The sequence below is a fragment of the Martes martes genome, assembly GCF_963455335.1.
Source record: "Martes martes genome assembly, chromosome: 18".
Taxonomy (NCBI): Eukaryota; Metazoa; Chordata; class Mammalia; order Carnivora; family Mustelidae; genus Martes; species Martes martes.
In genome coordinates, this window is record NC_137906.1 from 14,199,098 (window position 1) to 14,212,794 (window position 13,697).

General features: G+C 59.5%; 1 protein-coding gene across 1 annotated transcript in view; it reads left to right on the top strand.

The window, feature by feature from the left end:
• The window catches only part of MAD1L1 (mitotic arrest deficient 1 like 1), a 316,273-nt gene that overhangs the window by 116,559 nt on the left and 186,017 nt on the right, over positions 1 to 13,697 (top strand). Inside the window, exon 11 of the mRNA XM_080829793.1 lies at positions 8,275 to 8,419. Coding sequence (XP_080685919.1) covers positions 8,275 to 8,419 — 145 coding nt within the window. The remainder of the gene's footprint in view (positions 1 to 8,274; positions 8,420 to 13,697) is intronic.

The following is a 13,697-nucleotide window of genomic DNA, read 5'->3' on the forward strand; positions in this document are numbered from 1 at the left end:
GGAGCCCCAGTGCCCGTGCAGCCCGACTTCGGAGCTGCCCCGGACGGATCCCCTGCCGCCGCCGTCACGTGGGGCATGGTGGCCATGGATTCACACTGGAGCTGCTCTGGTCCTGTGCAGACGAGACAGTCTGGGAGTCTTACAGGAAGGGATGGAAGTGAGTGAGTGGATGGTGCCTTCGGGCGTCCTCTCTGAAAAGGAATGAACACTGCACATGCACGGCCCCAGGCCCTCCAGGCCAGCAGGTGTGCTCGTGGCCGCCAGCAGGCTGGTGGGGAGCGCCTTGGGCGGGGTCTGTCTGCTTCCCGCCTCGTGCCTTTCCGAACCTTAAGTCTGGCACGTGTGGTAGAGGCAGGCACTGGTAACCGGTGTCTGCAGGGGGCCAGGTCATCAATGGCTTTTGCCCTTTTGGGCCACAGAATGTTGCATGAAAGCGGCCACAGACGCGACATGAACAGTGGTGGACGCTTAGCCGAGCACAGGTGAAAGAGCAGGAATACGGCCCCTTTGGGCTCCTGCCTGGCCCTGCTGCCTGTTGCTCCTCGTGTGACTTCCTGTGTTAGGACCAGCACTGTGCACAGACCCTCATCCCCTCAGCAGCTCCAGGGTGTGGCCATGGCGCCCGAGGACGTGAGGGTCCGAGTGCCTTCTGCCTCTGCCACATCCTGCCCTGCTGAGTCTGGGTGGCCTGGGGTGGGTGATGAGCTCATTCTGCCTTGTGCCTGGCACGCCCGCACTGGGGGACGCAGGGGTTCCCCATGCATGTGATTCGGAGGCAGCCCCACCTGTGTGTTTGCAGGCTGGGGACGGATTGGCTAGACCACATGATTCATCACAGTGGGACTGAATTGTAACCACAAGGTTAATTCTCCTTCTCACATCTCAAGGGGGGTGTATGGCGCAGACCCAGCCATCCGGCTGGAGATGCTGGGGCGGCACCGGGCCACGGGCCGGGGGCCAGGCTACAGATGCCTGGCGTGTGCCTCCTGCTCCTCCTCTGGGCAGGTTCTTCGAATCCTTCCTTCTCTGGTTTTGTTTCTGTTGTTTGGGTTTGCATTTTTATTTTTCAGAGAAATGTGTAATGACACTTCGATACATTGAGGACGGGAATCAGATGGCCTGTGTAAAGACAGCCACATGCCACCCGGCTCAGGCATCACGGGGCGCTGGGATGAGACTCGCTGCTCTTGCCGAGGCGGCCCCTCCGATGAGTGCTAGCAGGACCCACAGAGGAGGTGCCGCCTGCCTCTGTCCTCTTCTCCCTTCCTTCCCCCCGCACGTGGCTCTTGTCATACCACAGCTAGCACGCAGCAAGACTGACAGAGCCTGTGGTCGCGCTGCTGTCCCTGAGACTGCCCTCGCGGTGCCGGGCAAGGCTGGCCCCACAGTGGGAGGGCGCCCCGTGCACTTGGGGCTCCAGGCTGGCCCGTTCCCTCACCGGCAGGGCTGGGGGCCCTCTCCTGGGATTCCTGTGGGTCGGCAGGACCGGACTGCTGGTGTCCTCTGCCTGCAAGCCCGTCGCACGCATGCTGGGTGGCCCAAGTTCTGCCGTCCGTACAGACCCCGGCTGCTCACTTCTGCTTTCACCTTCTGTTCCGCGCGTGCGTCGGCAAGCGTACACGAGCGACTCTCAGCCTGGGGTCTGTCAAGGCTTTTCCCAGCATGGACAAGGCCGCATGGCGGCTACTCCACCCCAGCTGTTCACCCCCCACCCCCCAAAGGTGGGCGCACGGCAGGGGACTTCACACATGCTCTGCTCTTTGCACCTTGCCTCCTTAGATTCCCCGACGCCTTCAGGCAGAGCAGGGCAGAGGTGAGTGGCTTCCTTCTTCCTGGGGAGGAAATGGAAGGTCAGGCTTGCTGGGAGCACCCAACCAGTCAGATGCTGAGCGGGCCCCCACTGGATCTCTCCAGCAGGGCAATCCAGCAGGGCTCTCTGGACGCCGCCAGTAGCGCACCACTCTCCTGAGTGCCTTGGGATTGGCAGTGGGCTGTGTGGGGTGTAATGGCTTCCAGGCGGCGCACCCAGCCCCAGCGGCGGCCAGAGCCTCACTTGGCAGGGAGTTGGGAGTAGAACCCTGCCTGTGGCACAGGGCTGCCTCTGGGAGAGCGTTTCTGTGTCCCTGCCTTCTGGAGCTGCTGCGTGGCCCCCTGCCACATTCCTAGGAACATGGCCAGGCATGCGTTTCTTGTAGCCACAGGATGTGTGTGCCATGCTGGGGGTGCTGTCTCGTTGGACAGTTCTGCCGGGGCTCCTCACGAAGGCACTCCGTTTCAGTATGCGTGCAGTGCTTGTCGCTGGTGGATCCCTCCCGAGCAGGCCAGGGCACACTGTCCTCAGCCTGGCCTTGAGCAGGGTCCTCCTGCGCCTCCCGCCTTCCCCTCCTCTCGGTCAAGTCTCCCCAAAACCCATGTGTCCCTCTGATGTCCACTCCCAGGAGCCCTTGCTGCTTGCTTGCTTGCTTGAGTCCCCACCAGCTGGGCTGTTCCCATCCTTTCCTGAGACTCGGACATCTGTTCTCCTCTTGTCATTGGCTGGTCTGGGAGCCCCAAGCCGTCAGTGAACTCCAGGGGCTGGACTGGGGGTGGAGCTTGCCGTCCTTCAGAACAGTAAGACATGCCTTGAAGGCTTCATGGTCGCACTCTGGTGTGGGGTAATGAGTGCATTCCTCTCCCGCCTGGCGGAACACAGTCGGGGCAGAGGCGTTAAGTGGATATACACATGTGAATCTAGAAATTGTGACGTGAGCACAAACAACAAAGATTTAGAGCAAGGTGCAGGAGGGAAGCTTGTGATCTGATGGGTGTCACCTCAAGGCTGTGAGATGGTCATAGGAAGTGGGAGACCGTTCCTGGCCGTGTGTCCACCATGTGCCTTCACCTGGGTAATGGACGCAGGAAGACTGGTAGGAGTGGGAGGGGGCTGAGGTGTGGGGCCTGTCAGCCCACTTAGTGTGTCATGTATTGCTTGTCTGTGATCTGTTGAAAATGTGCTGATCCCTTCTACCCCCTGCCCCTGCACCTTCCTGCTACACCTTCCAGAAGGAAACCTGAAGTCCACAGGGAATCCATGTGGCACGGGACCCAGTGGCCAGCAGTGCAGCCCCTCTGGCTGGAGGCTGACCCTCTCTAGGCAGCCCTCTCCCTGGGGATGGCTCTGACAGGTGCCCCCTGTCACTGAGACCACCTGAAGCCTGCATGGCCCCTTGATCCTGGAAGACAGTTGCCCCCTTCTCTGCGCCTGGGCCCCCAGTCTCTCCTCACCCAGGTGTTAGGGTCTCCCTGGCCTTTGCCCCCACACTGACCCCTCGCAGTGCTCTAGATTGGCTGGAGTTTGGCCTGTCCAGGGCTCTGTTCATCCCGCCTTGTCCCTTGGGTTCCCTCCGGTTGGGTGTCCTCCTGCCCTGTCTTTGGCCCCATGGCATCCTGGCAGCCCCGAGCCATCCAGCTGCTGGTGACCCGTGTCAGCCTCTAAGCCTGGTGTCACACAGAGTGGGTGTCCTGTGCCCAGGAGCAGCACCTGACCTACACGCCAGTTACATCTCCCTGTGTTGGATCAGCTAGCTCTTACATGCTGTCCACTCCTTGGCCCTTAGCCCTACTCTGTCCTTTCTATGGCTTGCCCCTTCTTTCTGCCGGGCAAAGAGATTTCTGTAATGTTCAGCCTCTCAGCATTCCCTGCTGAGCCTTGATGGAGCCAAGAGCTTGGCCACCTTCTTGTGGTGGGTGCAGCTGCTGCCAGGGCCTGTGGTGTCTGGGGCTGGACCTGTGTGTGTCCATTTGTCCCGACTCAGCCTGGGAGCCCGAGTACCCTAGACAGAGAACAGGGTCACCTGCTTGAGGGTGGTTTGGCCTGGACAGTGGCCCTGTGGGGTGCACAGGGCCTCGTGTGAGTGAGTGAGCTATTGGGGACCAGAATTTTCCTGTCTATTAAGTTGGAGAAGTTAGTGGTTTGATCTACATTTCTGAGAGCCTGAAGGCGGATGCTTTAGGGATTTTGCAAAATCCCTAAATAAAATAAAATTTTGTTAATGTGAATAAAATTTTGTTAATGTGAATAAAGTTTTGTTAATTTTTTTAAAGTTTTGCACAAAAGTGTACTTGGTAGAAATCAGGGCCATGTTGGAGACCCCGTGGCTTAGCTCATGCTGTGCCGTTAATGCCCTTGGGCAGCGGTCTGCAGTGGTCAGCATAATCCCACGCTATGTGCCAGCACCTTGTCCAAGTGCCCCGGATAAAGGTTTGCTTGGCTTGGAGTTGTTTTGGGTTCGAGTCTGGCAACGGCTCTCAGCGTTCACATGCTCCACATTTATGAGCCTGGCAGGACAAGGCCCAGGCCCCACACAAGTCGCAGAGCTCCACCGGGCGATGACGGCCCGTCTTGCAACACTGCAGTGCCCTGTCCGGGTCCTTCCCAGAGGCGGTGGCCAGTCCTTGGGCTTTCTGCACACGCGGGGTGGCTGATGTTCTTCCTGGGAGGACACAGACAGCTACGGGGGGTGGGGGGTGGCGGGTGCAGAGGTCATGCAGGGCCGGAGCCTGCTTCTGCCGCATCTCCAGGAAGGTCATTAAAATGTCTCCTGCTGCTTCAGAGTAAGCTGTGTCCTCTGTTCCCTGAAAGTGGGTGTTCTCCGGCAGGGACTTGGCTGAGGAGGTGGACGCTAAGGGGCCACAGTACAAAGATGGTTCTCCGAAGCTCAGACCTCGTCTCCTGCAGCAGACGCCAGCTCAAAAAGGCATTGATCGATAGGCATGCCGGCTTCGCCTTTAAGCACTAAGCGCTTTGTTTTGGACTCCCAAAGGCTTGCGGAAATGCCAGTGACCCCAGAGTTCAGCTTACTCTTGGAACTAGCAGTTTAATGTTTTATGAGTTTTCTCTTCTTTGCTTCCCAAGAAAGGCTGAGGTTCACCGGAGAAGGCATCCCGGCGGGAAGAGCTGGCCATCCAGGCGCTGGTGTCATGGGTCAGGGCCCTGGACTCGGTGCACCCGTGGGGCCCCTTTTTGCCCCTCGGTATGTAGGGGAGAGGGCAGGGCCATCTGTCGGCCGGTAGTTTGAACAACTCTTTTGGGGCACTTTAGCCTGGATTCATGGAAACGGAAAACCGTGCTCCTGTGGGAGGCTGGGCTTTCTTCGTTCCTGAGGGCCTCACTGTTCCTCGCCCTCTGTCCTGCGAGGCCAGGATCCCCGCCATGGGGCTGGCCCCCTGAGTGTGCCACCAGCCATTCCTCTGTCTCCATGGAGTTTGTATACAGACGTGACACCCTCCTGACTCCTTATCCTCGACCCACGCTTTGCTTTCCTTTGCAGCCGGGTGGGCATCTAATCGGGGAGGGTGGTCTACACTTCCTGTCTCCCACTTGCTCATGCTCTAAAACCCTTTGCCTTGAGCTCCCTCCTTGCCCACATTGGGGTTACCATCCCCTGCTCCTTTCCCATGTGACAGAGCCGTGCCCTGGATGTCCCCCCCCGGATGTCCCCTCATATGCCAGTCATACCTGTGTGTTTGCCTCTCGAGTGGTGTGCATGGACCCTGTTTTGTGAGAGGAGCGTTGGGGGGAGGCTGTCCCAGCAGGGCCTTGTAGAGGTCTGACTCACTGGTCCAGCAGTGCCCACGGCCCCAGGAACCGACTGCTTCCTGCGGGGGCTGCTCTGTGATGTCACAGCTCTCTCTTTCCGTCTCGGCTGTGGCTTGACAGGTAGCAACAAGGACCCTTCGTGTCATGTTCTCTTGGTTCACATGAGCCATGTGGTTTCTGTGCCCCATCAGCCTGCAGCCCCATGAGGTCAGGCCTGTGTTTCTCATTCCCCGGGTTTGCGCAGGACCCACAGAGCATGTCGCTGGGGCCTGTCACTGCTGGTTGAGTGGCTGAGTGCCTCTAGCTGCTGATGGTGCTGGGCCCTGCCACAGAGCCTTCAGTGGCATTCCTTGTGCTGCCCTCAGGGGGGATTTTACCTTCCCTCTGGCTTTGGGACAGTTGAGCACCGACGAAGTGTCTGGTCTCAGGCAGGCCTGGGGACGCAGGGCCAACAGCCCTGAGGGTGGAGCTCATCTCACGGCTGCGGGCATGGTGCCTGTCCCGTGCCTGCCCTGCAGGGTCACGTGTCTTTTGGTGTTACTCCTTTCCTTCCTGCTTTCCTGGAAAGCATCTTACCACTGGGAGAAGCAGGTGTTCTTTCTAACTGGGCCTGAGAGCTTTGCTCACCTGAGCTCAGCCCCAACACTCTGAAAGGCCCAGTCACCTTCCTGTCTGGGGCCGCCAGACACACAGGGGTGTTGCCTCTGAGTTGACACGCTTGTTCCTGTGACATGTCAGGACTGGGCTGGGCTCCAGTCAGACACCACGGGGCTGAGGCCTGCTGGTGCTTTAAGGGCCTGCACGGTGAGCTGGCAGCCAGGAGACGAAGACACAGGCGTCCTGTCCTCAGCTTGCCCACCCCCCCCGGCTGCCACCTGCTCTTGGGTGGTCTCCCGTCTGACCCCCACATGGCTATGAGGGCATTGTGCCACCACATTGTGGGGCGCAGGGCTTGGCAGACTGCCCCAAGGCTTTCCCCACCAAGCTGGTGGTCAGGGCAGCTTCTGAGCGGCTCGGGTCGATGGCATGCTGGCTGTGGTCTCGCCTTGGCATGCACGAGTGAGGGAATGGGGTTGGTTGAATTCAGTCGCCTGTGTTGGAGCATGGATTCCAAGCCCTCGTGAGCTGCCCACCTGAGTTCAGTGATTCTGGGGTCGATGTCACAGTGCTTGATTATCAGATTGACCTATGAAGAGTTAGATGGAGTCAGAACTCAAAATAGCCTCTTACTAGGCCTGTTTCAAGTGGCTCTGTGTGGCTCTTATGTGTCTCGTCCTGGAGCACTTGGAGGGGTGGGAGCGGTCGGTCAGGCGTGCAGCTGGGTCACACCTGGGTGTGAGACTCTGGAATGGCCGAAGGGAGGTGAGAGTGAGGGGCCCAGCCTGTGGTCCACTCTCTCCTCTCTGCGTGTGTTCCCTGCACTTCTATATTGAAAAACAAAACTCTGTGCTCATGTGTGGGAGAGAAGAAACAGGCATTGTCCGTCGTCCCCGTAGCTGAAGGTTTTCTCCAAGTTGGGGGATCAAAGCTGAAAGACTGGGGTCAGAGGCTGGGTGTGGCTGAGCCCGTAGGTGCCCTCCGTGGCCCTCAGCCCGAGCCTGACGTGGTCCCGCCTCCTCGACGCTGCTCCTTTGAGTGCCCCACAGCCCCCCATGGCACAGTCCAGATGATGTTCTGCTTCCCCGGGGCTCTTGAGATGGTAAGGATTTCCTGTGGAAAGAGGCACCTTCCCCGCATGGAGAGGTTGGCTCCTCAATGAGGGTCCTTTCCCAGGACGCCTCCCTTCCCAACCCCTCTCCACAGAGCTCGCTTCCTAGGGGGCTGCCCTGGTCATCGTGCCCTCCATTAGGCCCTGGGGACGGCCACCCCGGGTGTAGAATAGTGAGGCAGTGTGGTCTCAGGGGTCAAGGATTCTTCTTCCCGTGCGTGCTGGGCACTGGCTGCTGGCAGCTGTTTAGGAGTATGTCAGAAGCAGAGGGTGGTCCCTGGCAGGACGGGGGCACTAAGGGCATTTTGGGGGAAAGAGAGGCAAAAACCAGGCTCTGGAGGTGCTTTGTGGCCGTGCCAGGGGGTTGGGTGTTAGCCCGTGGGCCGTCAGGACTGTGGGGTCCTGAACGGGGCCACCCGTGGTCTTCTGAAGGGTCAATTCTGAGGGGGCTGGCCGAGGTGGGCCCACAGGGAGGGTCGGTATGCCGGGATTGTGGCCCGTCGTGAGCAGCCACCTGGGTGCCCCGGCCCCCCGGGGTGGCCTCACCCCTGCTGGCGGCCGGCCGGGCCGTGCGGGGAAACGGGCCCCAGCTCGGGCGGAGGGGGCTCCCTCACCCCAATTGCTGCACATCTGGCTGCTGGGATCCGGATGGAAGTGCTTGCTGCTAATTTAGCTCATTCAGAAGTGCTTTCTCCCCGAGCGCTGTGTTGCCGACAATTTTCCCCATTGTGTGTGGGGTTGAGCTCCCCCTCCCCCCCGCCGCCTGCGTGTTCTGGGATCACCCTGGGTGTCTCTTTGAAATCCAGAAACTCCTGAAAAGCTCTAAGTAGCTATTCACCAGTGAGGAAATGGCAGCGTGCCGCTTGCACGTGCAGCTCTATTTTGGGATCAGCATGACGAGCGTGTCCTGGTCCCGGGGGGCCCGTGGCTGGGGTGGCGTCCTGTGGGCCAGGTCTCACCGCTCTGCCCTCTCGCCTTTCTCATGCAGCGCCCGCGGACTGGAGAAGGCCCGGCAGCAGCTCCAGGAGGAGGTCCGCCAGGTCAGCAGCCAGCTGCTGGAGGAGAGGAAGAAGCGGGAGACGCAGGAGGCCTTGGCGCGGAGACTCCAGAAGCGGGTCCTACTGCTGACGAAGGTACGGGGTGTGGCAGGGGTGCCCGGGCTGGCCCTGCTCGGGAGGCCTGCTATCCCGGCCTGCAGCCGCCAGCCCGTCCCTGCCACATCTAGCTAGAGCACCTGGCCCCCAGACATGCATGGTTGTCAAGATCGCTACCAAGGGAAGGGCACTGTTAACCACAGTGGTTTATGTGGTCTGACTGGTCAGGCTTATGTGGAGCTGCCTGTGTTCTCCCACAGAAGAGCGTCCACTTCCCTGCATCCAAAGCAGGGAGTCATGGTGGCTTCTTCAAACTGGCCTTTTATCCTGGGATGCTCGCGGGTTCTTGAATTCCAGCAAAGACTTCTGCAAACCCCGCTGGTTCCTTTGAGACTCAGAGGGCCCAGGTGTGGGCCTCTTTCTGGAAGGCCATCCCGCCACCTAGTGCTCTGGTGAGGGGCAGGGCTGGGGCTGTGCTGACCCGGTCCACAGGCAGGGTCTACCTTGCCCTAGGCTGTGGGTGAGGGCAGCCTTCCCTTCCTTCAGGGACCTGTGAGCACAGGGTAAATGGGGGCTGGCCTGTGGCCCGTGGTTTGGAATGAGAACGGTCTCTGGAGCCAGATGCCCTGGGCTGAATGTTCTTGTTCCTAGCCTTATGGGTAGAGACAGGGCTCTCTCATCCTCCTGTGCCTGACAAGCTTCTGATGTCTAGCTGGACAGAGTCTGCGGGCAGTGTGTTACTTAAACATTCCCTTGGTTGCTGAAGTTTCAGGAGACGGGGGCGAGAGAGCCTGAGTCTGGCCCTAGACATTCTCCAGGCACGGATGTGGGCTGTCCAGCCTGTTGGCCAAAGACACCTTCCAGCAGCCCCAAACCCCACACTGTGTGGGCCGAGTAGGCCATGCCAGGGAGTGACGGTCTACCTGGGGGACACCAGCAGTTGTGCCTCATGCTCTCGGCCTCTGGGACCTCCTGCTTATGAAGCTTGGAGGGGACAGTCCTATTTCAGCTATGAAAAGCCTGCCATGTCATGGCTTCTCCAGCACATTCCTTGCTATGCCATGTCGTCACTCAGAGCCTTGGTGTTACTCAGGGCCCTGGGTCCAGGGGCTTCCCGGGTCATGCTCGGCCAACCTCTGCACACAGATCCCTGGTGCTGCCCCCGACATCCTGGCTCTGCGGGTGGTCTCTGCGGGAGAGTCATGCAGCGTCCCCTCATGCGCCATGTCCAGGATCTTCACCTTCTGGCAAAGGCCAGGACAAGGTCCTTAGGCCTGGGTGCTTGTGGTGGGTGACGGTCAGGGGTACGGAGCCGCCTCCTGGTGCCGCCACTTCTTCCTCCTTTCCTTCCCCAGTGTGTACTGTGTGCCACCAGCTCATCTCCACGTGTGGGCGGGGTCACGGCCCTTCCAGCACTACAGTCTCACAGGACAGGAAGCAGTGACACACGTTTGCTAATCGTGACGGGAGTTTTTCTTTTTTTACATTTTTGTTTTAGAGAGAAAGAGTGTGCTTGCGCACGGGGGGTAGGGGTGAGGGCAGAGGGAGAGAGGCTCCCAAACAGACTCCCAGCTGGGCGTGGAGTCCTACACGAGGCTCTCTCTCATGAACCCTGAGATCGTGACCTGAGCTGAGATCGAGCCGACTGCTCAACCGACTGAGCCCCACGCTCATGCCCCATGTGGTGGAATTTGTTGGAGCTGAAGCCGTGGTGGAGCTGGGGCCAGAGAGTCAGTTTGTGAGAGTCACGTGCAGGAGTTGGGGGCATGGGCATGAAGGGGCAGCCCATGCTGCCCGCATCGGTCCAGACTGTGGAGGGCAGAGGGAACGAGAGGTGGATGGCATGCCTGCCCGGAGGGTGTGTCCATGGCTCAGACGGAGGGGCTGCATGTGGCTGGGGTGAGGGATGCCTGGACCTGGTGTTCTGTATGTGGGAGCGAGGCCAGGCTACAGTCCCCAGCGTGGGAGGCTCCCTTGGAGAATGTGCTCAGTCCGTCCGGGTCCCCGTTTTGCCATCCACGGAGCAAGCAGGGGCGTGGTGTGCTGAAGCAGCCTCATGGGCCAGCCCGACTGGCTCCCGTGTGGACAGTGCTCACGAGGCATGTGAAAACCACGAAGGAGGAAACGGGTTGGAGGGCCCTGAGGAATGGAAACCTGGAACCACTGCGCCATCCGGCAAGCCCACTCTGAGCGTTTACCCGCAGGCAGCGGAGCCAGCGTTTGGAACAGGTGTGTGCTCCTCCGCGTTCACAGCAGCCCAGGTGCCCAGCCGCAGGGGAGCTGGCAGAGAAGACGTGGCATCGGCACACAATGGAATATCGCTTCACTATGAGAAAGAAGGAAGTCCTGCCATTTGTGACAATGTGGGGGGGGGGAGCTGGAGGGCATTGTGCCAAGTGAAATAAGTCAGAGAAGCACAAATACTGCATGATTTCACACTGGGGTCTGAACACACTGAATTCATGGGTACCGGGAACAGATCGGTGGTTGTCAGGCCAGGGGCTGGGGTGGGCGTGGTCAGAAGCAACCGACTTCACTTGTAGGATACATCATAGAAGGAGAAATACAAGCCACAGATACAGGCGTGTCCCCTGCTCATGGGGGATGCAGCTCCCCTCCCAGACACCCCATCCCCCAAGTGTGCAGTGGCCTGAGAGCTACAGGTCTGCTTGGAAGGGGGGCCACAGGGTGCTGTGGCTGGTTGGGAGTCTTCATGGGGATCCCGGGACTGCCGCCATGTGCTTGTGCGTGGGCATGCGGTGCTCCATCTCCAGGGCTGTCTGTCCAGCCTCGTGGGAGCTTTCACGCCTGGATCTGTAGGAGGCCCTGGGCTTCTGGGGCTGTCCTCCCTGCGAGGTCTGTCCTGGTTAGCGTCCCACTGGGGATGGTGCCCTGTCCACCCCCGGTGGCTGCTCTTCTCCTGGGGCGCAGTGATAAGGTCTTCTTTGCTTTCAAACAATTACTGCTTTTGTGTTTAATAAAGTTCATTTTCTAGAACAGTTTGCGATTGATAGAAAAAAGGTAAGGCTAGCTCAGAGAGTCCTCACACGGTCCACTGCCCTCCATCTCCCCAGTACTGACCCCTCACATCAGTGTGACACAGTCATTACTGGTCACGATCCAGGCCTGACCGGCATCACTAACTGAGGTCCGTGCTTTCCTCCTGTTCCCTTAGCTAGCCCTCTGCCCTTGCTCTGTCCTGGGATCCCAGCGGGACTGAGCGGTCACTTCTCCTCGGCTCCTCGGGCTGTAACGGTTCCTCCGACTCCTCGGCTTGGATGACTCTAGTGCCTCGAGTGTGGCTCAGATGTCCTGCAGCGGTGCCTCGGCAGTCGCAAGGCCGCGGCTTTCATCCTCACTGCCTGGGGGCAGGGAGTCAGCCGTGACTTAGCTGGGTGGACAGGCTCGCTTATGTGGCCGAGCTGTGTCTGCCAGGCTGTGTCCGTCCACATGGTGGACTTGGGAACACAGTCCCCGTGCAGAGTAGCTCCCATCCCAAATTCTTGTACGCGAGATTCGACTCTCCTTCCCCTTGTGTCAGTAATTCAGTCATTTATTTATAGCAGATGGGCCATGAATATTGACTGTAGGTTTTGGTTTTAGTCCAGTGCTACCTAGTTTTATGGCCCCGGCTGCCGGGGGCTCTTCCAGTCGAGCCTCCATGTGGGGGCGGAGCCCTTGTACTTCTTCATCTTCTGCGCTGTGGGGTCCCTGGGCGTGTATCGAGCATCTCCTGCCCAGCCGTGCACCAGCCGCCCCTCCAGGACCCTGCCTGTTGCCCTGCAGCGCGGCGTCAGGATCTGAGCGGGCATGGGTGTGCTGGTTCTTTGAGGCCCTATCAGCTCACAGAGCCAGGAAGCCTGTGTGTGCGTGCGCGCACGTGTGTGCATGTGTGCATGTCCTAACTCGTGTGTGCGCATACCCAGGAACGCTGCCCTGGGTCTTTTCCCGAGCTCCTGTGAACTGGACGGGTTCACACGGATGTGTCCACCTCCAACCCACACTTGTGGGTCATCCCCGTTCCCCCCAAACCCAACACCTGCCGTCCACTGCCCCTCACCCCGCCGCTCCACGTACTTGTTAGCCCTGTTGATGACTTTTCGTATTCCCAGCTTTTTGTTTTGAGATAGTTACACATCACAGGAAGGCAAGGATAGCACAGAGGTTTCCTCACACCCTTCACCACTTCCTCGGTCCTTCCGTTCTATGTCATCACGGTTCCACGAGCTGATACGGGCACACGCTTGTGTACGTCTGTCTTCTTATCATGTGTGGCTTGGCATCACCGCTGCTGGCAAGGTGCTGCATGGCCTCACACATGCCCAGTCACACCCACCTCACCTGCCCCACAATGGCCTGGGCACAGCGACCACTCGTCCATCCTCTGTCCCTAAAGTGTTATCCTTTCAACAGCATGGTAAACATGGAATTGTCTGGCATGTGGCCATTGGGAGACTGGCTTTTCCACCCTGTGGATCTCCCTGATCTGCCCAGTTTGTGCCTGTGTCAGTGTGTGGTCCCTTTTTGCTGCTGAGCAGGACTCCACGAAGCGGGCACACTACAGACGGATGCGCGGGCGTCACGTGGTGTTTTCATGGCTTCCAGGTTTTGTTGTTACGAAGGCCCCGACTCACGACAATGCCCGGGTTTTGGGCGGCTGTGAGTTTTTGTTCCTCTGGCTGCGACTGTGGAGCCCGGCATCAGCGGCCCCTGGGAGCTGGGGACAGGTTGTTCCTCACCATCCTGGAGGTGGTAGCCCAGTGGCATTTCTGGGGCGGCGGCTCCGAGCTGATGTCCAAGCGTGAGGTGTGGGGACATGGGCCAGCACAGTTCTCCCATATGCCAAGCCTGTATTTGCTGGTTTTCTGTTGCTGCGGTGGTGCTGTGGCCATGGGTGGCAGTGGACATGGCACGAGGGTGCCATCTCACAGTTCTGGGTGGGCCTGGCTGCTTCCTGGGACCTAGGGCCCCAGGTCCTAGCAGACCGCATCGGGTGGCAGCCCCAGCCTTGTGGGGTGCTGGTGCAGAGGCTGTTGGGGAGAGTTTGCACCAGGTTGGCTGGGCCTGTTGTAGAGTTCAGTTCTGTGGTTGCAGGACCACAGGGGGCCCATCCGTGCTGGCTGTCCTTGCTGCTGCTGCCTGCTCACGTTCTTTCTCACACTTTCCCTGAGGCCCCTGAGGCCCCTGAGGCCCCTGAGGCCCCTGAGGCCCCGGGGGGTCGAGGCCACGCCGCTTATCTCTGTGGCTTCCTTTTCTGCCCACACTAGCAAAACTCTGCTTCTCCCAGCTTTTGTGGCTTGGTCGGCCCAGGCAGCCT